At 38.0% G+C, this 24,231-nt stretch overlaps 2 protein-coding genes across 2 annotated transcripts in view; both read right to left on the bottom strand.

Moving 5' to 3' along the window:
- The window catches only part of LOC148976494 (uncharacterized), a 279,697-nt gene that overhangs the window by 39,935 nt on the left and 215,531 nt on the right, over positions 1 to 24,231 (bottom strand). The gene's annotated exons all lie outside the window — the stretch shown is intronic.
- LOC148976498 (uncharacterized) lies at positions 46 to 2,406 on the bottom strand. The gene is made up of 2 exons (XM_089118448.1): positions 1,912 to 2,406; positions 46 to 1,822 (listed from the first exon to the last, which is right to left on the bottom strand). The coding sequence occupies exon 2, from the start codon at positions 1,090 to 1,092 to the stop codon at positions 46 to 48; it is 1,047 nt and encodes a 348-aa protein (XP_088974574.1). The 5' UTR covers positions 1,093 to 1,822; positions 1,912 to 2,406.

Below are 24,231 nucleotides of genomic sequence, written 5' to 3'. Positions count from 1 at the left end.
CGCAACCATCCCCTCCCAGCGTGTGGCTCTGCACACTGAAGGGTGCTAGTTTTCCGACTGAGAAACTGAAACATTCGCCTGAGCTTGGGCCTGGGGGGTGTCATTAGGAGCTACTACTCTCTCATTATTACACTCTCGGGCATAGTGACCAGGCTTTAAGCATCGCCTACAAATGACAGTTGAAGGCCGACTAACTTGAGAGGGGCGACTTGGATAGACTGGGCGAACTACTCCCTGCAAAGTAGTTAAGGCACTAGTTAAGTGATTGATCTGTTCCTGTTGCTTCAGCAGCATGGACCGCAGCTCTGCCATTTCTGAACTTGCTATACTGACGGGTGATGGGGCTCGGCCTGGCTGAGTTTTGGAGTACTGCATAGCGCAAAGAGAGGGAACTGAATGACTCCTACCCCTATTGAAGTCACTGGGCCTGCCCTCACACTCCCACCGGATGGCAGCAGCACGCACTTCCAGCATGGACATCCCTGGGGTCTGACGGACAAGTCTCTTCAATTCCCTGCGAAGGTCCGAGTCAATAACGTGCTCTGCAAACTGGTCACGGAGCAGCATGTCAAACTGGGGTACTGAGTCAGGGGAGACCTGTTTAACTTTTTCCATCAGAGAAAAGAGAGCATGTGAGTATTCTTGCAATGATTCACCATCTAATTGTTTTCTAGAAAAGAAACTTTCTTGTAAGGCAACATAAGACTGGGAACATCCATAAAGTTCTTTGAGAATATCTGCAATCCTTTCCGGGTTTTCCCGATCTGCCTTTGGTCTATAGCGAATCTCATCTTTAGCCTCCCCATCCAGATGATCAAACATAAAGTAAGCTTTGTCAAGTGCACCCAAATGTCTAGTACGTGCACAAACCTCAACCTCTTCCACCCACTCAACAATGTCAATACCCACCCTACCCCGAAATACAGGACACTTCCTTTCTCTAGGGAGATAAATCAACCGTTCATTCGAAACAGGGTTAGCAGGGTTGGCAGAATTGTCCGGCTGAGGCGGCGGTGGTGGTTGCTGACGTAGGCGGCCATTGTCTGCCTGCAGCTGACGGATCTGTTCTCTCAACTGTTCAACTTCATCCATTGCTGCAGCAGAGTAATGCCCACGTCACAGGAGAGGCAGTGGGGCAGTCAGAGGCTTTCCCACTTCTCCTTTAAGCACCACGCTGTGCCCACTGCTGCTTTGCCCTTGAAAATCAGAATATAAATAGACAAAAAGAAAAAAAAGAAGAAAGAAAAAAAAGAAAAAAAAGACACGTCTCTGTGTGCAAGGATCCTGCCGACTACGCCACTTTGTGACCAGAGCTGTGGATTAAAGGTTCTGGACTACGCCACCTGGTGCCTCTCACACCGGGATATACTCAGTACCTTAGCTGCTACAAACCTCATCTAAGGCAAGCAGGTTCGTAGAAATACACTAAGAAAGAAATAAACAGAGACGTGCTTTCAGTAGAAAAGAAACAATAATTTTATTGTACAATGTTATGACTAAAAGAGACACACCGTCATACTAGAGACACAGCACTAGCACGAAAGACTAGACCTGGTATTGGCTGTTGAAAGATAAGCAATTTAAACAGAAAATACTGATCCAAGGCAGATTACCTGTCCGGGACACGCGTGATGCTCACCGCCCGTGCTCTGGAATCTGGTGCCCACGATCACATGCATTCACACACACACACACACAGGCACAACCACTACAAGCCAATGATCAAATCAATATTGTGAAGTGCAATTTACCACTACAATACATGGTGCAATGCGCGAGGACGGGACCAGGAACCTCTCTCGTGAGCAGTTATTATAAAACTCTGGAAAAGAAGAAATAAAAGAATAAGTGAGTTATCACTAGCAGAGTAGATTGAGAATGTAAAACTATCACTAGCAAAACAGCCAATACCACATCAGTCGGACAGTTCGTTAGACGGAGGCTACGAAAGAAACAATAAAAAAAAAGAAAAGATCTAACGTAATTTAGGCAAGGCAAAGCAGCAGGAGCAATCTGCCTCAACGTTGACAAATGAATTGACACAGTGGGAAAACAGCCCTTTGCGCCAATCTTCACAATCCTTCTTGATGTTGTGCTTAAATGCGGTACAGCTACCCAGCAGGTGCTTTGCCCAAGACCTTCCGTAATACACAGCACGATTACCCGGAAGCGTCTGGCAATCAGTAAAACACCTTCGTTGCACAGGAGAACCACATACCGAAGTAACAGACAAGAAAAGTATCCAAACACGAGCGAATTCCTAAGCACAACAGTGCAGACTGTTTTATAGGAAGTGGCTTAGACGCAAATGAGTTGTTTAGCCACTCACAGCTAGCTGTGTGACGTCAGGGGGCTACCGTAGCTGCAGAGGGACAAACTTCAACCAGACAGTGACTTCTCTGCCGGTTACACTCGGGATCTATTTATTTGAGATCAGCTGTTTGTAATGAAAAAAAACAAGGTCCAGTCAATCAAGTCTTTGATTTTACTAATGAAATATGCATTTTCTAATCAGAATGCATTTTATTTATGCAGTCGGTGGCCGGGTGCTAGGTATTGACCGAAGCCGCAAACCTCATCTCTTATTCCCTTAATGGAAAAAAAAAAGCCCAGTAAGGTGTTAATTAATTCAATAAAAGTGCAGATTGGGACATATATATGCATTTACTCTTGGCTGTGCTATCAAACTCACATTGAAATGTCAGTCAACAGCAAAACCCAATCGTTTGGGGCCAGCTGGCCTCTCTTCCTTGTGGCCGTGTGTTTAAATGCCGGCTGTTGTAAATGGAAGCTTCCCTGCTGATGTGCTAGTCAGGCCAGACTCTCTGAGAAACACCACCAGAGACTCGCAGACGGAATATTTCAACACGTCGGCAGAACATGACAGAAATTAGCCAGGCGTGACGGGAAAATACAGGGGCGTGAAATTAACCGCAGCTCTCTCGCCGCTCATCTCCCCCCACACATTGTGTCATTACTCGCTGATGTATTCATTTGTATGTGTTTTCCTCCTAATAAACACTGGGGTACAATTTCATACATAATATTGTGCATTTCTTTTAAGGTTGTTGATGATGTTGCTGGCCAAGCAAAATGAGCTGGCGCACACACTAAACCCCTCAACCTAGTTTTCTATTAAAAGACTTCCAAATAGCATTATGCATGAGATATTTGGTCAGTGATTGTCAGGTTCATATTCAGTCAAATTTAAACTGTACAGTCGGATTCAGAACTCTGATTAAGGTTAGAAAAGAGCAAACCACACTGTAAAAAAAAAATATTTTCAAGATTTGTTATCACAATTTTTTTTCTTTTGTCAAATCAACTTAAATAATTTATTTAGTTCAGATAACTTATTTTAAGTTTCTGAATATTAAATCAATCTCCTTCATTGTTTTAACTCACTTTTTCCAGTTCAATCAACTTAAAATTTTAAGGCAATCAGGTTACTTAATTTAAGTTAAACCAAGATTTTTTTTTTTTTTTTACAGTGTGTATGCATAAATTATTCCTTAAAGGGGTCATATAATGCCATTTTTGTACAGGTAATTATGAATCTTTAGGGTCTAAATGAAAAGTTTGTAATATACTTTTATAAAAACAATTGTCATTGGTAAGAAAACACAAATTTTACCTGTCAAAAACAGCTCTGTTTTCAGCACGCTGTTTCAGTGCATATGTCTTTAAATTACAATGAGCTTAATTCACTCCGCCCCTCTGTTCTGTGGGCGTTTCGACACAACACACGTGGAGTGTTGCCTTGACAACAGTTGAGGGTATATTTTGGAACAAGAATGGCAAGCAAAACGTCAGAATAATCAAAAACTGGTTCATACCTGGTTAAACTGATTGTAGAGGAATAACTAAAGACAGGGCAAACTAACAAAAACAGTAAAACCATCGAGGAGCTCCTCACTGAGACGGCCATCTTGAAATAAAGTCATAAGATAAAGAGTGAATGTGTGTATATTCACAAATGGATCTGTTACCGACATTCAATAAACGGGATCAAATAGTCTTTATTACACTATTTTTGCCAGTTAAAACTGTAAAACCAGCACTAATTAAACATAGTTCCTAGCTTCATATTATTCAGTTAGTTTAATCTATTGTTAATCACTGAAATATAACTAATTATTACATTACTACACAAAAATAATATATAGTTTGCTAAGTTGTAAATAATGGCTTACGACACATGCTGTAAGTGGTAGACCAATCACACAGACTTGGGCTGTCTGGCCAATCAGCAGTGTAAGCTCACGGAAAGGAGGGATTTAGAGAGACTGATTCAACGAGTCATTTGAGAATCATTGAACAATGTGGTGATGTGCATTGTATATAATGAGAAAACTAATTCATTTTTGTTCATCCCTTTAAATCTTTTAATCATTTGATTTCTTTAAATAAAAAAGAACGTTAGTACATTCAAAACAAAGCAAACAAACAAATTGGTTTTCTCCCCCTTAGTATTCAAGACATGGTTACAGCCTTAGTCATGAATGAATTGTTCTTTGGTGGCTAAACGAGTCCTCCTTCTCCTCCTGCGGTGGCGTCTCACTTGAACTGAAGACTCATCACTCACATCAACTGGAGATTCACTCACTTGAACTGGAGATTCACTCACTTGAACTGGAGATTCACTCACTTGACTGGATGATTCACTCACTTGACTGGATTCGGACCCGGGGCCTCATTTATAAAACTGTGCGTAGAATCCTCACTAAAAGTGTACGTACGCCCGAAAGCCAAAAATGTAATACGCAAAAAAATATTCAGACTTATAAACCGTGCCCATTCTTCCCTTGTTTTTTAAATAAATAAAATAAAATAGATCATTCATCCATCCCTCATCCAATCATCCTTCTATTATGGATCAATATCATGGATAGAGACATAGAAAAGGGCTGCATAGTTTTGCAATAAATAATAATAAATACAATTATAAATATTGTAATTGCAATTAAATTAGATTTGTGTGTGGCAGCTGCATGTACAATTATTATTATTAATAATAATAACAGTAATAATAATACAAATGAGCTTAAAATAAAAATTTAAAGGGTTTATTGCATTAATAAGAGGCCATATTTTTATATAAATAAACAAGTGATAAATGCATAGTAAACTAAATTTTAAACATTTTAAATTCCAACATTGTTTGTGAAAGTCAAAGTTAAATGTATACTCAAACCTGAAAAGTTGTGTGGCTCCGTTTTCATTTGATTATCATTGTACACTTGGCGGCTTGTTTGTAACACTCTGTTACAACTAACCCCGCTGTGTATTACATATTTTAAGCCTAGTTAACAGTCGCTAGGAATTGCTGATGCTTCAAAACGGTGCTATGTTTGAGCCAACAAGACAGTGAATAAGGCAATATAAAGTTAGATTTGGAAATGTATACACCCAACTCAGAAACAGAAAAAAACCTATGATGAAAAAAATTACATTCATGGTGTCAAAACACTCTTTGTCCAGTATCTTCACGAAATATAATCAAAACTTTCCGCAAATTCGCGGGAGACCGTCAACCAGCTTGATTCTGACGAACTATGTAAACGGTCCGTGTTACATTTAACCCCGCGTTAGGTTGTGCCCCGCACTCCCCTACATTCAAAACAAATCAAACAAACAAATTGGTCCCCCAATTTGGGAAAAGGGAAAACTCATGCTGCGTCCCAATCCGCTTACTTATACTACGCCCTAAAACTATGTACTCTTTTTGTGAAGAAAAAGTACATACTTCTGAGTATGTAGCAAAACAGTAGGCAAGCTTTGGGACATACAGTACTATCACGTCATCTTTAACGGACAGCTCTGTCGCGTGCTGCGTGCATCCTGTCACCGTAAACTGCCTAGTCAATCATCTTGTCACAGTTAAAATCCTCCATTCTATCTAATTTGATTTCCTACCATTTCGGAGCATGTTCATCTGCCAGTCGTGTCTTTCATGCAGAGACTCTCCTCGTGTTTGCAATTTGATGATGCATTTAAAAACTAATGGCTAAACGTATCTTTACAAAAGTGCACAATGCTTCTGCATATGCAATATAATGTGGACAACATTGAATAAATTCATTTTCGTCAGGTGAGATACTGATAAATAATCACTCAAAGCTCTTTATCTAAACCTCTCTACACAGCCGCGGGACCAGCGTGGGACTCGCGCGTCCTCCATTTTTTTTTATTAACACTTTTTACTCGTGTTTGTAGTTCTAACCGAATCATTGTCCACCGCGCAATGGTTTTTGGGCAATATCAGCCGTTAGAGTGTGCATCGATCTACTCGGATTCTGACCGGATATAGTAGACCATCCGGGTATCTTTGAAACACTCATTTCAACATACTACGATTTGGGACGTACTAATTCTATTTTCGAATACTATTTAAGACGGATAGTATGCGAATTGGGACGCAGCATCATGTTTAAATCAGGGAGCCCAATCTAAAACAGGTGCAACAAATAAACCGTAATCAGTCCAGGGTAAAACCAGAGCCCGTCTAACGGAAAGCCTTGGCACTTCCTATTAACCCAATTGTGCATCACCTTGGTTGCAGTTCCATTAGAATTCCACTGGAGGTGATCGCGGGCGAGTGCAGAATGAATGAGAGTCTATGGCGCTAAACGACTAAATGTGTCTTTTTCACCTGCTTGTCGTTAAATCAAAATAGATTTTATTATTGATTCCACAAGTTCAATATAGATTATAGGCCAAAAGTCGAATGAACGAGTACTTATGTCCTTTTGACTTCTTACAGGTTAGGCTGTTGTTGGCCGGAACACGCTAGCATTCTGCTATTGTGTGACGTCGTTATCACAATTTTGTGACGTCAACGGATTTTTAGAACAGATAAGTGAACTTAAAAATGCAATTTTCAGCTGAGTGTATTTTCTTAGCCCTCCCTTTTGAATGCAACTTTCAAATTACTTGACGAAAAAATACATCCTGAGAAAAATAGATTTCTGGGGGTGAAACCCCATTGACTCCCATTCATTCTGCACTCAACCGCGAGCGCCCCCGCATGGACAGAGGCGTGTTACTGCAGCCAGTCCAGAAACCGGAAGTAACCAGCCAGTGCCAATTCTCTTCAATTAGACATTCTCTGGTAAAACAAGAATGAAACAATAAACTAGGAAGGAGTGCCCCCCAGAGGCTCAAGCGGGCACTCCAGCCGCAGATCGTCACAGCTACCTTGCTTGCAAAATGACATAACATGCTGCTTAACCACCACAGTATGATATATCATTGGAGAAACTAACTAGCAAGTCATAATTGCTTCTCAGAAACTTAGTACCTTTGTTGCACATCCATATTACCATACAAGAACATGTTTCTTCATTGAACTGCACTTAGATGCTCTTCACAAACTAAAAGACGTAGAATGGAATTTGTATATATTTGGAATGAAAAATATAGAATTTACTGCATGTTGTTTGCTTATTTTGCTCAAGAACATCATCTATGTAAGTCCACACTAACAAGAAACTATGTTTTTTAACCATAGGTTAAGAGCTGTTGTTCTAACCAACTTGCTGTTTGTAAATGTTCAATGAATGCTGGTAATGATGGAACTTAAAATTCTACTTAATCTATCTCTTTCTGTCATTCACACACATGAACACACACTTCTGTAATTATTTCAGAAGTAAACCAAAGAAAATGTAATATTTGATGCTAAACATTCTTTCTAGCCTTTCACCCCCATTCAAGACTACAGCACCCAGGATCCTTTCACCTTATGACCTTTTGACCTCCTCAGGCCTTTAATCAGGATAAATCTTCCCTAAAGACAATGGGGCAAACAGTCATTAACCTCTGCAGAAGTGGCGCACTGGTGTCTGACAGGAATAATGATCAGGCAGGACTTGATTTAATGGAGTATTGGCATCAGTCTGAACATCCTTTAACAACATCACAAGGGACAAACATACACCTCAGCTCTGTTCTGGTGCCAAACAACAGTCAACAAACAAGTCTGCTATCCTGCTTTTGTTCCTTGTAAACCTTTATACAAACAGAGAAGCAGCAGCAGCCCCCTGCCAAAATGCTTTTTGCTGTGCCAGTGTAGATTTGGTCGACAAAACAATGAAGCAATAAAGTTGATTATAGCCATAGGTGAGTGTCATTGCAGCAAACTGTTTTCAAAATGTTCTCCTTTAGATCATAAAGAGCAAAAAATGCTTGAATGCAATGAATGAAAAAACAATAAAGTCAGGAGAGGTGTGTGGTTGGTAAATCAGCTTTAGGGAACACACAACTGTGTCCTGTGCACTCACACACACTTTGTGTCACTGTTAACCTAAAGAAGATTACATGTAAACCATGATTTAATTTCAGATAAGCAAAGCAAAAGAGATGAAGGTAAGTTGAATTAGTCTTTGAAGATATAGAGCTGGGTGTCATCAGCATAACAATGAGAGTTTACACTGAATTTGCAGAAAAAAAAATGTCCTAAAGGCAATAGATAAATAATAAACAGAATAGGGCCCAAAACTGAGCCCTGAGGCACGCCATTAGTAATCTGAGATGTCCGTGATTCGAAATTTTTATATTAACGAACTGGGTCCGACCCAATAAATATGTCAATCAAGATGATTCCAATTGAAATCAAACTCTTATGAAAATACTTATGGGAAATGGTGTAAAAAGCTGCACTTAAATCAAGAAGAATGAGTATTGATTCAGAATCCCCAGCCATCAACAAATCATTACTGATTCAAGTGCAGTCTCATTGATATAATATGAACGATGCAGACTGAAATTGCTCAAACAAGTTCTTTATTAGATAAGCATATACCTGTCGAGCAACTATTTTTTTCCAATAATTTCCCCTAATAATAAATTGGATGATCGATCATCATTCTCTACATGCTAAACCAACGCATTCTCATCCTTTAGCGTCATATAGAACGCTATATGACAAAACGGCGCTATACTACGCACATGACACGCGTTATCGTTAATATAACACGCGCTGTGATGGTTAGATTTAGGTGTGGGGTAGGGTAGGGTAGCCTCATATTACGCGAAAGGATTTATGACGCCTTGGGTTCGTGTGAATATTAACGATAAAGGGTGCCATGTGCGTAGTATAGCGCCGTTTTGTCATATAGCGTTCTATGTGACGCTAAAGGATGAGAACGGGCTGGCTAAACTGTATGCATGTACTGAATATGACTTTCTTGGCAGATGTAAAGCGCTTTGGTGGACATTGGGTCTGTGAAAGCGCTATTTAAATGCAGTCCATTTACCATTTACCATATTGGTTGCTACACCCTTGATTACATTATAGTTTTTTACTTGGCACACACTTTAATCCAAAGCAATTTAGCGCATACATCTTATCAGTTTATGTGTTCCCTGGAAATATAACACACAACCTCGATATTACTAGAAACAAATATTAAAGTCAGCTTTGGCACTGAGGGTTGTGCGTTGCTTGTGGTCTGCTGTTGTGCTTGTGAGGGTCCAGCCTGGGTCATTTTTCCAGTCACAATCCCACTTAAATAAATAAATAAAATAAATAAGTCATGACAAAAATCATGATAAATATTCACATAAAGGTATATTGGTAATACTTTACTATACGGGTGCACTAATATGCATTAATTCATACTTAAGTAATGCACAGATAATCATGAGTTAATGCATAACTCATGAAGAACTAAACCATTAATTGATGATTACTGGATCAGCAACCAATAAAGAGACTTTATGATTAATAGATTAAGTAATACATGAATTGCTATTAATTCAATGTGTTATTGTGTATTAATTCTTTAATAACATATTTTATTAACTAATAGTGTAAATTAATGTGTTAATTACCACAATTAGTCAAAGCTATGCACTTCAACTTCCAGTTGTCTGCTTTAATTAATCATTATGCTAAAGATATGCAAAGGTATCATTATGTTATGACTTTACTTGTTGGGGCACATCAATATTAACTAGTCATTTAGTAATTGTAGTAATTTGCACATGAATTTGCACTAACAATGAAGTAATTAATCATGTATTAATGCATATTAGTGTACCTGTCATATTATCTGGAAGTTGAAATACAAGGCTTTGTCTCATTCTGGTAATTAACATATTAATTAACACTATTAGTTAAAAAAATGAGTTATTATGGAATTAATCCAAAATTACATATTTAATTCATAACAATTCATGTATGAACTAATACACATTAACCTTATAGACTCTTTATTATCTCATAATGTGGTCATCATTAATGAATAGCTTAGATAATCATTAGTTACACATTAATTCAGTATTATCTGTGTATTAGTTAAGCATGAATTAATGCTTATTAGTGCACCCGTATTGTAAAGTGTTACCGGCATATCTAACATAAAATAGTGATCTTTGTTACAACAGATCTACAGCTGTGAAGAAGCTTCATTATCAGACAGCAGACAATAGAGATTTCAAGTTACTGTACATTAACATCTCCACACCTTGAAAAATAAACCATAACTCTATGGTTTATGGTCTATGGTAACTCTAACTAAAGTCTGTTATCAGTGAGGGGGCAATTCCATGCCAAGAGGGCTACTGAAATTGTTTTCAGTACAATATGTACCATTTGCCAGTCAGATTGTTACTCTACACATAATATTCCACGAAGAATTCTCATTCAGGCTCCTACTCTTCATTTGGATTCAACATTCATATTGCTCTGAGGTGAACATGGCCCAGGCGTACATGTGATGAAATGATTCACCATCAGTGTGCTACTGTAGTTTCCCCAAGAGCAGAGCGAAGGATAGAGTAAAACTTCTGTTATCTGAGGAGATGAACATTTAGAGTGGGTGTCATTTTATGTACACGTAACACAAACAGACCTCTGGCAATGATCTCTCATTCTTTTCTTCTGTATTTCTGACTAAGGGTATACACTTTAAAGAACACACAGAAAGGTGTTTTGTATAAAACAAACAGCTTTACCTTTGATGCTTCTAGAGTGAACATGGCCTATCGGGGCCTTTTTGAAATTTTAACTGAACGTTCTCCACAAACTCAAGGTGACTGCAGAAATGCAGTCAAGGGCAGCAGTTGTGTCTTTGATGACTGAGTTTGCCTGCTTGCAAGTCAGTCCAGGTTGTTGTGATTCCTGAAGGGAGGGAATATGGGGATTGCTGTGACTGCACCCACAATGCATGATGCCCTCATATTCTCTCAGATTGGCATTGTACTCTAATAAAGACAGATGGTGGCATACCTTCTCTCTCCCTGCACTGGTTGGCATTAGCATTTCTAAAACTTCACTTAACTTGACAGTCAGTTTCTGAAGGGTAAATGTTGCTTTTCCATTGTCTGGTTGATTTTTAAGGTTTGGTCTTTAGTCAGAGATGCATTTTCTGTCGATTATATCTAAGCTGGTTTAGCAGAGATTTTCTATTACCAGCATAAAGTCTGGTTAACTCTGCTCTGCAGTTTATTTTGGCCAAGAAACACACTTATACATCTGACTGACATGTAAAGCGAGCAATCACAAGTTGATACGATGATAGCAGGATAAATAAAAAGTAGTATCAAATAATAGCCTCTGTGAACGGTTGTCAAAACTTTTAAATTTTTAAAAGTTTAAACTTTTAAAAACAAAAAATTAGGAAATACCTGTGGACTTCATAATCCTGTCTTTTCAAAATATTAAATAATTATTACCTCACAGATGTTGCTCAAAAAACAAAGCCAACAATAAAGTTAACATGAATATCAAGTTTGCTACTATGTTTCTCAAACAAAGCTAAATATCTTTCAAATAATACCACCAGCCCCATCTACACATGACTTTTCCTGGCGGAATAATAAGAACCTGAAGTTGCATATAGTCAAGCAATTATACTAGTGCTGGTGATTTAAAATATTGTGCTGTAAAGTAATGGTAACCTACTGGTTGCCAGCAATATGCTGTTAATTTACAACCCTTTACCGTTGATTTACAGCTCTCTTTTTTTGCAGTATTTTACCGTAAAAATACCATGGCATGGCAACTCATATCATTTGGGAAACCGAGTGCTTCAAACAGTTTGAGTCAGTTGGTTAAAAAACTGATATTTATACTATACTGATAGTACTGTGAAATTAATTCGTTTGAGTCGACTGAAAATTAATCTATCTTAATATAAAACTGCAAACACCTAATGTGTAATGGTGAAGCAATTAAAAACATGACTTAAATCTTTGCAGTTTGTATTTAGCAAGCAATAGCACACATGTATGTTCTTAGGTTTGGAAAAATTACCTCAGGCAATACTTATCCTGTGCGAATAGACTCGCTTTAAAGATGTACGTAAATATTTCATTATTTCCTGTTTAAAAGTAGTTTTCTGCATTTTTTCAAAACAGTCATTAGTAATTAGCATTAGAACTAATTTGTGTAATTACACTGTAGTATGACAATCTTAAAATTGGTGTGCCACTAGTATCACCAAACAGAATTATAAAAAAATAATGAACAAGTTTCAAACCAACCGTCTGCCAATGGTCAGGTAAACCAGCCCGTTCTCATCCCAAGGTGTCATAAACTGACGCTTCTGACAATGCGTATACATCCAACGCACATGGCACCCTTTAGCGTCAATATAAGACGCAGATATATATGGGCCAGAAGGCGCCTCCTAGTGGTCTAACTCTAACCCTACCCATAACCGAAGCGTGTTATATTGACGCTAAAGGGTGCCATGTGCGTTGGATGTATACACATTGTCAAAAGCGTCAGTATATGACGCCATATTAGAATGCGTTGGGTAAACAAGTAAGTCTGCACCACTGTCATGCCATGGTTGACCCAGGGTTGACCCAGATTGAAATTAGTTTTGGTTCCACTTGTGGTACAGAAATTACACACTTCAACTTTAGACCACTGACCCGGGGGCTTTTAAAATCTGTCTGGAAAAACTGTGTAACCTCACAGTCAACAGATTCATTAGACCCTTGAAGGCTGTAATTAACAGACCAGGATGGTAAAACGCTCTCTGAAAGGTTCGTCTATAGACTGTAAGTGGAGAGCCTGGCTTTGAAAAAAAAAACATAGGCTTTTGCTCTTCTAATCCTGACTCTTACCAGCTTTAATAACTCAGTGTGCTCTCAAAGACACAAATGTCACTGCCGCACACCCTCCGCTCTTATCTACCTCTGCACACGACGGGAAATAAATGATTAATCACTCAGACTCGTCATGGCGACGCCTCATCAAGCCACGGTGTGATAAATGCTCCTTTCAAATATTAGTGGAATAAACTATAGTGCTCCATTCACATGGAAATAAATGACGGCAATGATGGGCGATGATGACGATGCTGGAAAAACGTCCTTACCGATAAGACTGACTAACTGAGAGCTGGTGCTGGAAGATGAAGTGGAACTGCATGGATAATGACTCACATTATTGCTGTGATGAATCGAGGCAAATATCACGCATACTCTCAGGGTAATCCTCACCGGTGGCCTGAAGGATATTTCACACAACCGTGCGTGTTTCATTATTCATTTCATTTTATCGTAGATATACTGGACAGTATATTTGTATGCTGTAGGCCTATGACAAGTAGTTAAGTCAAATACTGGAGTGTGCACTTTCCCATCTGGCAGATCTCCGATGACAAGATTGTGTAAAACTTTCGGATCAATGCTGGCTTGATTTAATATTACTACATATTAAGGTAACACTTTACAATAACAGTACATGAATAATCATCTGCTAATACCTGCATTAATAATTACTTTACTATGAACTAATGATGAGTTAAGACATGTATTAATTAACCATAAGAATTAACCTTAGCTACAACATGAGTCATATGAATTCCTGCATGAATATACCATCTTAACTACACGTTAGTATATGCTTGTTAATTCATGTATTAACAGGGTAAACTAAATCAAACATGCTCTAGATTAGACCATTAGTTGGCTATATAAATGACCTATAGACTCTTCAAGTTTTATAATATTAAATGCATTTGATCTGATTCAACAGGAATAAAAGCATGCATTATGTGAATGCTTGGCTAAAGAGATGCGTCTTTAATCTAGTTTTAAACTGGGACAGAAAGTCAGAGCCTCGAACAATATCAGGAAGGCTATTCCAGAGTTTTGGAGCTAAATGCGAGAACGACTTCCCTCCTATAGTGGACTTAGACAGATGCGATAGAAGGTCCATTAAATACACAGGAGCTAAACCATTCAAGGCTTTATAGATCAGTAGTGATACTTTGTAGTTGATACGGAACTTAATAGGTAACCAGTGTAGAGATGATAAAATTGGTGTTATATGATCATATTTTCTTGACCTAGTGAGAACTCTAGCAGCTCCAGTTTGCACTAACTGTAGCTTGTTTATTGAGGATGCAGGACAACCAGCTAATAAAACATTACAGTAATCTAGTTTTGAGGTCATGAATGCATGAACTAACTTTTCTGCATCAGAAACAGATAGCATGTTACGTAGCTTAGCAATGTTTCTTTTTTTTTTCTTTTTTTTTTAAATTCTTTATTTATATTCAGCAAGAAATAATTACAGAATAAAAGTGATGATGAAGAACTTTACATTTGCTGTTGTTTTTTTAGAACAGTACATATATACTTTGAACAAATAGGGAGAGATAAAGTTGTGCATTACAAAGTATACAAATTATATATTTAACCACTTTGTGGGAGCCATGATAGAGGAGGATAGATAAGAAGACAGGACAATAAAGCATCGGATCATTAAATCAACACCTCTACGAAGTCTGGTCTTAAGGGCTTTACAAATTTAACCCATTTAGCCCACCAACTAACAAATATACTTTTCTTAAGACGAATGGAAAAGGTAATTGATTCCATTACATATATCTTGTTAACAATGTCTATCCATTCTGAGACTGTGGGAGGTCCGGGAAGCAGCCAACGCCTTGTAAATGCTTTTTTGCAGGCAGTTATAAGAACAGCATATAAATACTTATCAGCAGTTCTGAGCAAGAACTCACAATTCCCCCAAAACAGAGAGGAAAACTGAAATGGTACTTTATTGTTGAATATAGTAGTTAAGATCTTGTGAAACTCTGCCCAAAACGGTTTGATTTTTTGGCAATCCCAAAAAACATGCCAGTGATCAGCCTCCCGAGCAGCTTAGCAATGTTTCTAAGGTGGAAAAAGGCTGTTCTTGTAACAAATGAAATATGATGTTCGAAAGACAAGTTGCGGTCTAGTATAACACCCAGGTCTTTTACTGTAGTGGATAAAGTAACAGGACATTCTTCTATATTAAAGTAGTATTGTAAGAGGTTTTGTGGGTAGTTTCTTGGACCAACAAGTTTACCTCCTTTCTATCTGAATTTAATAGTTGGAAATTACGCGTAATCCAGCATTTTATATCTTTGAGACACTCTCTCAATTTAGATGAGATAGTGTTTTTATCTGGTCGTGATGAAATATATAATTGTGTGACCATGACAGCATGACAGTGGAAATTAATTCCATGTTTTCTTATAATATTACCAAGTGGCAGCATACAGTATATTGAGAATAGCAGAGGGCCTAACACCGATCCTTGCGGCGCTCCATAGTCTACTGACGTTATCTTTGAGTTTCCCCATTTAAACGGTCCGATAAGTACGATCTAAACCAGCTTAATGCCTTTCCCTGAATACCAGTATGGGTTTGTAAGCGATCTATGGTGTCGAACGCAGCGCTAAGATCAAGTAGGACTAGTATTGAGATACAGCCTTGGTCAGAAGCTAAAAGTAAATCATTTGTAATTTTAACTAGCGCAGTTTCTGTGCTATGATGTGGTCTGAATCCTGACTGAAATTTTTCATAGATGTAATTTTCTTGCAAGAAAGATCACAATTGAGTGGACACAATTTTTTGTAGTATTTTAGACATAAATGGAAAAATTGAGATGGGTCTATAATTTGTAAGTAATTTGGATCTTAATGCGGTTTCTTAATGAGAGGTTTTATTACTGCCAGCTTGAATATTTTTGGAACATGGCCTAAAAATAAAGACGAGTTAAAAATATTGATAAGAGGCTCTTTCACTACAGGTAACCCTTCTTTCAGTAGTTGTCGGTATTGGATCTAATAAACATTTTGTTGGTTTAGATGCAGTGATAAGTTTATTTAGCTCTACCTGTCCTATAGTTGTAAAGCGGTGTAGTTGTTCTAGAGGGGCAATAATTGAGGCCGAATCATAAGACACCATAGAGGATTGTACATTTACAATTGTTTTGGATGCTTTCTATTTTCTCATTGAAGTAATTCATAAAATCATTACTACTATACTGTAACGGAATATTTTGCTCTGGTGATGTGGAGCATTTATGGTAAACCTGATTTACTGGTTTACCATTAATGCTCCTTTCAATACACACCACTACACTTTACATTCATCAGTCAACTGGCCTTCCCTTCACAATTGTTCTGAACAAAACGATGAAATATTCAACTTGACACACATTGACGTCAACAATAATAAAATGAGCTTTTAATAATCACCAACATGACAAAAAAACAGGGACACCACAAAAACATCAGCATAAGTAAAATCAGCATGCAGAAGTTTATGCTGGGAACTAAATTAGCCATACATTATGAGTTACAGCTTAAATTAAAGGTGCATTTTTTATTATAAAGTTTTACACATAAATAAATTACATAACAGTATTTTAATAAAAACTGTAAAAGTAAAAAAAAAAAGTAATAAAAACTGTTATTTTTTTCATGGAGCCAACACAATGTACCTCAAATTTTGTTAGCAAAAAAGGGTGTAATTACTCAAATTAATTAGCAAAATTAATTAATTATCAAGCAGAGATGTGAAAAAAAAAAAACATTTTCACCAGTCAAGGGATGATTCATGATTCATTTTATGAAACAATTTTTAACAGTGTTGCAGATGGTTGATGTTATTGCTTGGCTTGGTGAGCTGTTGATTCCTTCACAGACAGACGTTCAAAAGAAAGCTTTGAAAATTTTGCATTTGACAAATTTCTCCATTGTTGTGATTTCCATAGGAAAATCAATAGAAGAACTGTGAGGTTTGCTGCAGATGCTAATCAACAAAATCATAAAAGGGTGAAAACATGGTGTTCATGTATTTGGTCTAATAATTGCCTGCTAATGAGATTGACTTTTCACATCAAAGACCTCATTCTGTCCATGACTCAATGGCCTATACTAACCTAAAGTATTTCATGTTGATGTCATTCTATAGTGAATACATTCAGTGGCAATTCCTATTCATAACCTGACTGATGATTAAATTATCGAAGAGACGCCTCCATAGAATGCTGTGAAAGTTATTCTAAATCAGCATAGTATTGATGATGAATAAATGCATTATCTAGATTTGTTATTTTCTGAAATTCATCACTGTTACACTAAACTCCACAGAAGACGAAGATGATTATTACAGAACATAAGATAAATGACTCAGAATGACAAGAGACAGCGTGCTATACACACAAACAACAACCGACAATGAACAGAGAAGAAAACTTCTCATTTACTAACGTAACCTCGATTCCCCGAGAGAAGGGAACGAGTATTGAATAAGTAGCTTAGGCTATGGGAAAGCTCAGTTTTTCGAGAATATTGAAGCCAAATTTTTAAAATGCAGTGTAGCTGCACAGCATGCTCATATTAGCATGCTCATTGGCTGTCGCGGCAACTGCAAGAACCTATGGCAAGGCGGCTAAGACGATTGAACCAATCAGGTTTAATTGACTGTAGTGATCCCCTGGTCTAAGCACAGTAGCACGGCAGGTTACGCAATACTCGTTCCCTGCTCTCAGGGAACCGAGACATTCACTTTCGAGTGGTCTCTCGTATTGGGTAAGTAGTTTACATTATGAGAACCCCTTTCAAAACTCTGTCTGAGCTTATAAACTTCGCTCTAAACTATCGCCTAGGGCAAGTGTTCGAGGCTCATAGAAGAGTAAATTTAAGAGTCCTAAAAGAGGTCAACCAGTGATAAGCGTCATATAGGGAACAATAGGAATGGACCAAACTCCTGCTTATATGGTATATATAGGACTCAAGTTCTGGATCTATAGGAATGGACCTTATAGAGGACCAAACTACCTCTTACATAGTATATATAGAACTGTTGTTCTGGATCTATAGGAATGGGCCTTATAGAGGACCAAACTCCCTCTTATATAGTATCTATAGAAATAGGAATGGACCTTATAGAGGACCAAACCCCATCTTATATGGTATATATAGAAATGTAGTTCTGGATCTATATGAATGGACCTTATAGAGGGCCAAACTCCCTCTTAAATAGTATATATAAAGCTGTTGTTCTGGATCTATAGGAATGGTCCTATAGAGGGCTTATATAGTATATATTGAACTGTAGTTCTTAGAGTTCAACCAGGACCAGACAGATGTCGGGCCTCATAGCTGTGTTAATTGCTTTAACACTTTATTTATATGCAAAGAACCCTTATTTGTAAAGCGGGAACTTCTAGGCTGTAAAACCTCATAAATGTGGACAGTGAGGCCCAGCTGGCCGCACACACATCTCAATTGTATTTCACAATCCAAATATTCCACTCCACCATGCCCATGACGAGGCCATGCCTCTTGTGGAGTAAGCTCTGATGCCTATGGGACAACAGAGGCCCTTAGACTCATAAACCAGCGAGATAGCATCTACTATCCATCACAAAAATCTCTGCTTCGTGACCACAAGCCCTTTGGAGCGACTGCCGAAGCATACAAAGAGCTGTTCTGACTACCAGCTGTATGTCTGCTGTGCAGCTGCACTGTGTTTTAAAAATTTGGTTTCAATATTCTTAAGAAAAGGATTTTTCCTATCTAAAGGGAACGGAACGTATGTACAGATACAAACAAGATAATTAATCACACACAGCTGAACCAAACAAACGCGTAATGGAGGTGACTGTGGTAACAAAGGAGGGGTGGGAAAATTAACAAAGGAAAACAGGAACTGATGAAATACAAATGTGTAATAGTGATAATTACCGGTAAATTAATTAAAAAAACATGCAAAGATGAGTTGATGAGGTGGAATGTCAACGCGTTCTCATCCCAAAGCGCCATATAGGATGCTTTTGCAAAAGCGTAAATATCCAACGCACATGGCACCCTTTAACGTCTAATGAGACGCTTCGGTTAGGGTTAAGTTTAGGTAAGGTGTAGGGTAAGGGTTAGACCACTAGGGGGCGCCTTCTGCCCAAATATATCTGCGTCCCATTTCACGTTAAAGGGTGCCATGTGCGTTGGATATTTACGCTTTTGCAAAAGCGTCCTATATGGCGCTTTGGGATGAGAACGGGCTCGGAATGTAGATCTAATCATTAAAGAGATAGTTCACCCAAAAATGAAAATTCTGTCATTATTATTAATGAGGTTAATTCTTGTGTTATGCAGCACGTTTGAGCTTCAACAAGAACCAATGAGATTTGTTCTCGTACGTCAAGCAGGTTTGTTTGAGCTTCTGTCCCAGATAGCAAACTGACATTGAATCAACGTGGAAACATGACATCGAAACAACGTTGATCTGACATTGTTTTGCTCATCGAATTAACGTTGAACCAACGTCAGACGCGTCATTCGTTCAAAACTAACGGAAAATCAACTTGAAATCAACGTTGTTTCAATGTTATGAAAGCAAACCAATTTTCGATTTTCATTTAGCTTTGAAGAATGCCGCGTCTGACGTTGGTTCAACGTTAATTCGATGAGCAAAATCAACGTTGTTTCGATGTCATGAGAGATGTTGTTTCCACGTTGATTCAATGTCAGTTTGCTGTCTGAGGTTTATGTTTGCTGGTCAATGACTACGTTTACATGCACTCAATAACCCGTTTTTTAGCAATATTAGCAATAACCCGGTCACGAACGGCCATGTAAACACCGGCAAAAACCCGAATATGCTCATATCCCGGATTTTAAATATTATCTAAATATTTTAGATATTATACCTGGGGTACTCCTTTTCTAACCCAAATTTTTGGTCATGTAAACACATATCGGCATATGCCCATAGCGATTTGTGTTCTGCACATGTTCTATTCGCAAGGAATATTGCTCTTTTGAGTAGAGAAACTTCACGGCGGATACAAAAATCCGCGTGCAGTATACCGGAAGTAAACATGGCGAGATCGGGCGTGACACAGAACAGAATACTTTTGGAGCGAGCTCAGTAATGTTACCAGCAACAAAGGCGATCGCTATCAACTCATTATCCGTGTGCTGCTGTTGTTGTTGTTGTCTTTGGATACAGGAAGAAGAATCGGAAATGAAGAACATGCGAATATTGCGTCTTAAGGTTGTCCGTACGTCTAGACGCTAACCGCGTATCGCCGTTTACATCGGGATATTACAACATGTATACAGGAGAAACTCTCTCTGCTCACGCATGTAAATGGGTTATTCCTAATGTTTCCTAATGTTTCCTTATTCCAAATGTTTAATGTTAAGAAACCCGAATAGTGACCTTAATGATTATGATTATTTGTGAAAGTCAATGATTATTTGTAAAAAATCCTATATTAATCATGATATAAAGTGATTGAGTCAACATTTGGAATAACCACTCAATTCATTTGGATTAGTTTTACAATCTCTTTATGAACTTTTTGAAGCGTCAATGTGGTAGTTGAGTAGCTGTCAATGGAGGGTCAGATCAAAGAGAATTGAAGATTGTATTCCAAAGATAAATGAAAGTCTTACGGTCTGGAATGACAAGAATTTTCATTTTTGGGTGTCTAACTATGTCTAACCATCTAACTATGTTAGAAGGTCACACATTCCCTTTTATTCTGCAGGTGCTTGCACTCTTTAGGGTTTTTAAAAGCCACACTGATGTCCGTAAGACTTCTGACAGCGCCTGCAGTGCATTGATCAATTTTGCATTCATTTAAGAATGAGGTTATAAAACCGGGATTAGAGCTCATTGACTATCACTCTTGAGCAAACTCTGTCTATGAATAGTGAGTCAATAAATGCTGCAGGCCTAGTTCGTTTATTGAAGATTTATTGAATAGCAAACACAGCTGGCTTCCCATTCAGGTGAACAGCATGATCTCCCATGTTGAGGAGAAATCTTAAACTCTCGTTGCCAGAGATTTTCTGTTTAATTGGTAAAAGCTTTCAAGAAAATCAAACCTAATCAGGGAACATTTTTCCAGCTACCGAATCAAAGGTATGCTTCAACAGTATGGTCAATAACTTTTAACCACAAACCGAACAAGGAGAACCATAACATCCATTTAAATCAATGCATTTGTGCAACTGAAAGAACAACAGTACAATATTTACTTGGACAATTGATTCAATTAATCATAATTAATCACATAATTGTTCCAATAAAATAGATAGACTTTCTAAACACAAATACAAAGTCAATGTAAATGTGCAATATTTCAATTTTAAAACAACCAATGAAACATCAAGAATTTGTTTTATAAATTATCTGTCCATGACTAAAATTAAAGTATAAAGCATGTTCCATATGAAGGTTATAGTTATTTATCATCATGCAATATATAATTTGCATTATACTGTCAGAAAAAAATCTGCAAACAGTGTACCTATAGGGTAAAACAGCTTTTCAATGGGCAGTACCCAGTAAAAGTAGTAGTAAACGTAAGGTACTATGAACTTTTTATGGGTAAATGAAGTACAAAGATGCATAAATACAAGTTATTGTACCAGTAGTCTCAGCCTCAGACGTCCCGTCCATGGGCAGTTGCACTTTAGAAGTCGTCTACTGATTGGTTGAATTCTCTGGGATTTCCGGGAGATGTGTGTGTCACATTCTTTAACGTTCCGCGTGGAAAAAAAGACTTTGAGACACCAAACCACTTTATGAAAGAATAAAGGCACCATGTTTACAACTTGTAACAATGAACAATTATCAGGATCCTGACCAATGAGAGCTGCCATGGAGCTGCCAAGGTCTGTCTACACGATATTGTACCCCTTAAGGCACATTTGCACATTTTCTGTGAAAGTGTACACCACATTTTCAGCAATTTAATTTGTCTTATTATGCCAGTGGCACTAATATCCATTTCTTTGATATACTGTTTTTGCTACTACTGGATTCTGATCACAAACAACCATAACTTGCTTTTAACTAAAATGTCATCTTTTAATTTTTCTAATGAGGCTGTACAATGGTTTGCGTCCTATCTTCAGGCGAGAGTACAGTGTGTTAAAGTTGCCCAAGAAAAATCATCACTCTTGAACATCAAACTGGGCATACCACAGGGCTCCATACTTGGTCCTTTGCTGTTCAGTCTTTTATAAATGACTTGCCATTGAACTGTACAGGTGCCAGCATCCAGCTCTATGCAGATGATGCGGTGCTTTATGCACCTGCTAAGTCACCAGAGCTGGCTGCTGATGTACTGTCTGCTGATGTACTGTCTGCGTGTATGGCTGATGTCGGTCAGTGGCTCAATCAAAATCAGTTGTTACTAAATTTTACAAAAACAGTCTGCATGTGTTTTTGTATTAAGAAACTTGATCTAAGTGAAAGATTTAAAATTAGTTTACAAAATGGAATAATTCAATCTGCTAAATAATTTAAATATCTTGGATTGGTCATAGATCCTCAACTTACATTTGGTAAACATATAAAGAAAATCTCTAAAACAATAAAAAGTAATCTTAACTGTTTTAAATTAATCAGAAATTACATACCCAACCAGGCAGCCCTGCTGTACATGCATGCTATGATTTTTTTTCGCATATTTCATACTGCATGACAGTTTGGGCGCAAGCAGCTCCGACTGCAATAAAACACATTGGGCTCTATCTTGCACCCGGCGCAAATGACTTTATACACAAACGCATGTGTCATTCCTATTTTGCACGCGCGCAAAGCGGGATTTTTCCCTCAAAAGACGCACGTTGGTAAACTAGGAAATTAACTTGCGCTCCCTGGGCGGATCGGCGCAATAAGGAGGCTAGTTTTGGCGCAAACATTCCCTGGTGCTATGTTACACTTCCAGAAAACAATTGCGCCACTGATCAGAAAAAACCTGGTCTAAAGTCAGTGGCACATTGCGGTTGTTCATAATGTTATTTAATGCTTCGCCATAATGTAGTGGGTGCATAACACGCATACACTTTGATTCTCTCATCAGCACAGATGCAGCAGTTTTTATTTTTGCTAATCATACATTATAACAAGGAAAAATATTAACACATGAGGGAAATCATTGTGGTTTACATGAAGACGAAAAAACCTTATTACCCATTTTTTAAGGCTAATTGTACTTGTAGGCTACTAAAGGATCAGACCTGTTTGCCCAGTAGTGGCAAGAAACATACGTATATAATGTTTAAAGGGGTGATGAACTGAGAAATCAAATTTTCCTTGAGCTTTTGACATCTAAGAGGTCATCATATTATAAGAATATCCTGTAAGTTTCAGAACTAAAAACGTCCTTGTTAGTCCAATAAAAGCTTTTATTGACACAGCCTCTAAAAACGACTCGTTTTTAAAAGTGGGGAACTATGACGACAAAGAGGATAAAACACCACCCCCACAGAAGATGATCAACGCCTGCTTCACCATGGCAGGTTTAGCCCCGCCCACCGATTCGCGCATTACACACATAAGTATCATACATGTATGCTTACCTCGTGATGACAAACCGGATCGATCTACCGAGCAATACAGAATATTGTGCAGTACCTGGTTGTGGAAGAAGACGCTGCATAAGCTTCCTGTGGATTCCAATAGGACTGCATGGATAAACTTGATTTTTAATGACGTTCCAGCTGATGAGGGTAAAACATCGTCGTCTGTTCGCTTCATTTCACTGAGGATTGTTTTGTCAACAAGACTGGATTTGCAGACCGATTAAGAGTAAAGAACGGTGCTGTGCCGTCTATATTGGATCTGACAGGAATTTTGTGCAACACACGGACTTTGGGTCGAACATGTATGGGCGAATCCGGTTGCCATTTTACAACATTGGACGTTTTCCCCCATGTGCACCGACGGGTGAGTTAAACTCATTATAATATGCAAAACTGTTCTCCACTCACAGCAGTGGGCGTTTATTTCCAAGTCTTCAGTGCGACACGCCCATAAAAACCGACTGTTTTTTAGGTAAAAAAAAAAAACGTTTTTATTTTATCTTCATTTGTTCTTTTTTTATTGCCTCTTGAACAGAGGTAGGTTTTGTCAAAAACACAACATTTTGGACAAAAAACTGAGAAAAAGGTATTTTTATCAAAC

This window comes from Pimephales promelas, chromosome 13 (genome assembly GCF_988280905.1).
Source record: "Pimephales promelas chromosome 13, fPimPro1.hap1.1, whole genome shotgun sequence".
NCBI classification, from domain to species: Eukaryota; Metazoa; Chordata; class Actinopteri; order Cypriniformes; family Leuciscidae; genus Pimephales; species Pimephales promelas.
Note: the sequence above shows the minus strand (reverse complement) of the source record. Positions and strands in the feature narration are given on the sequence as shown.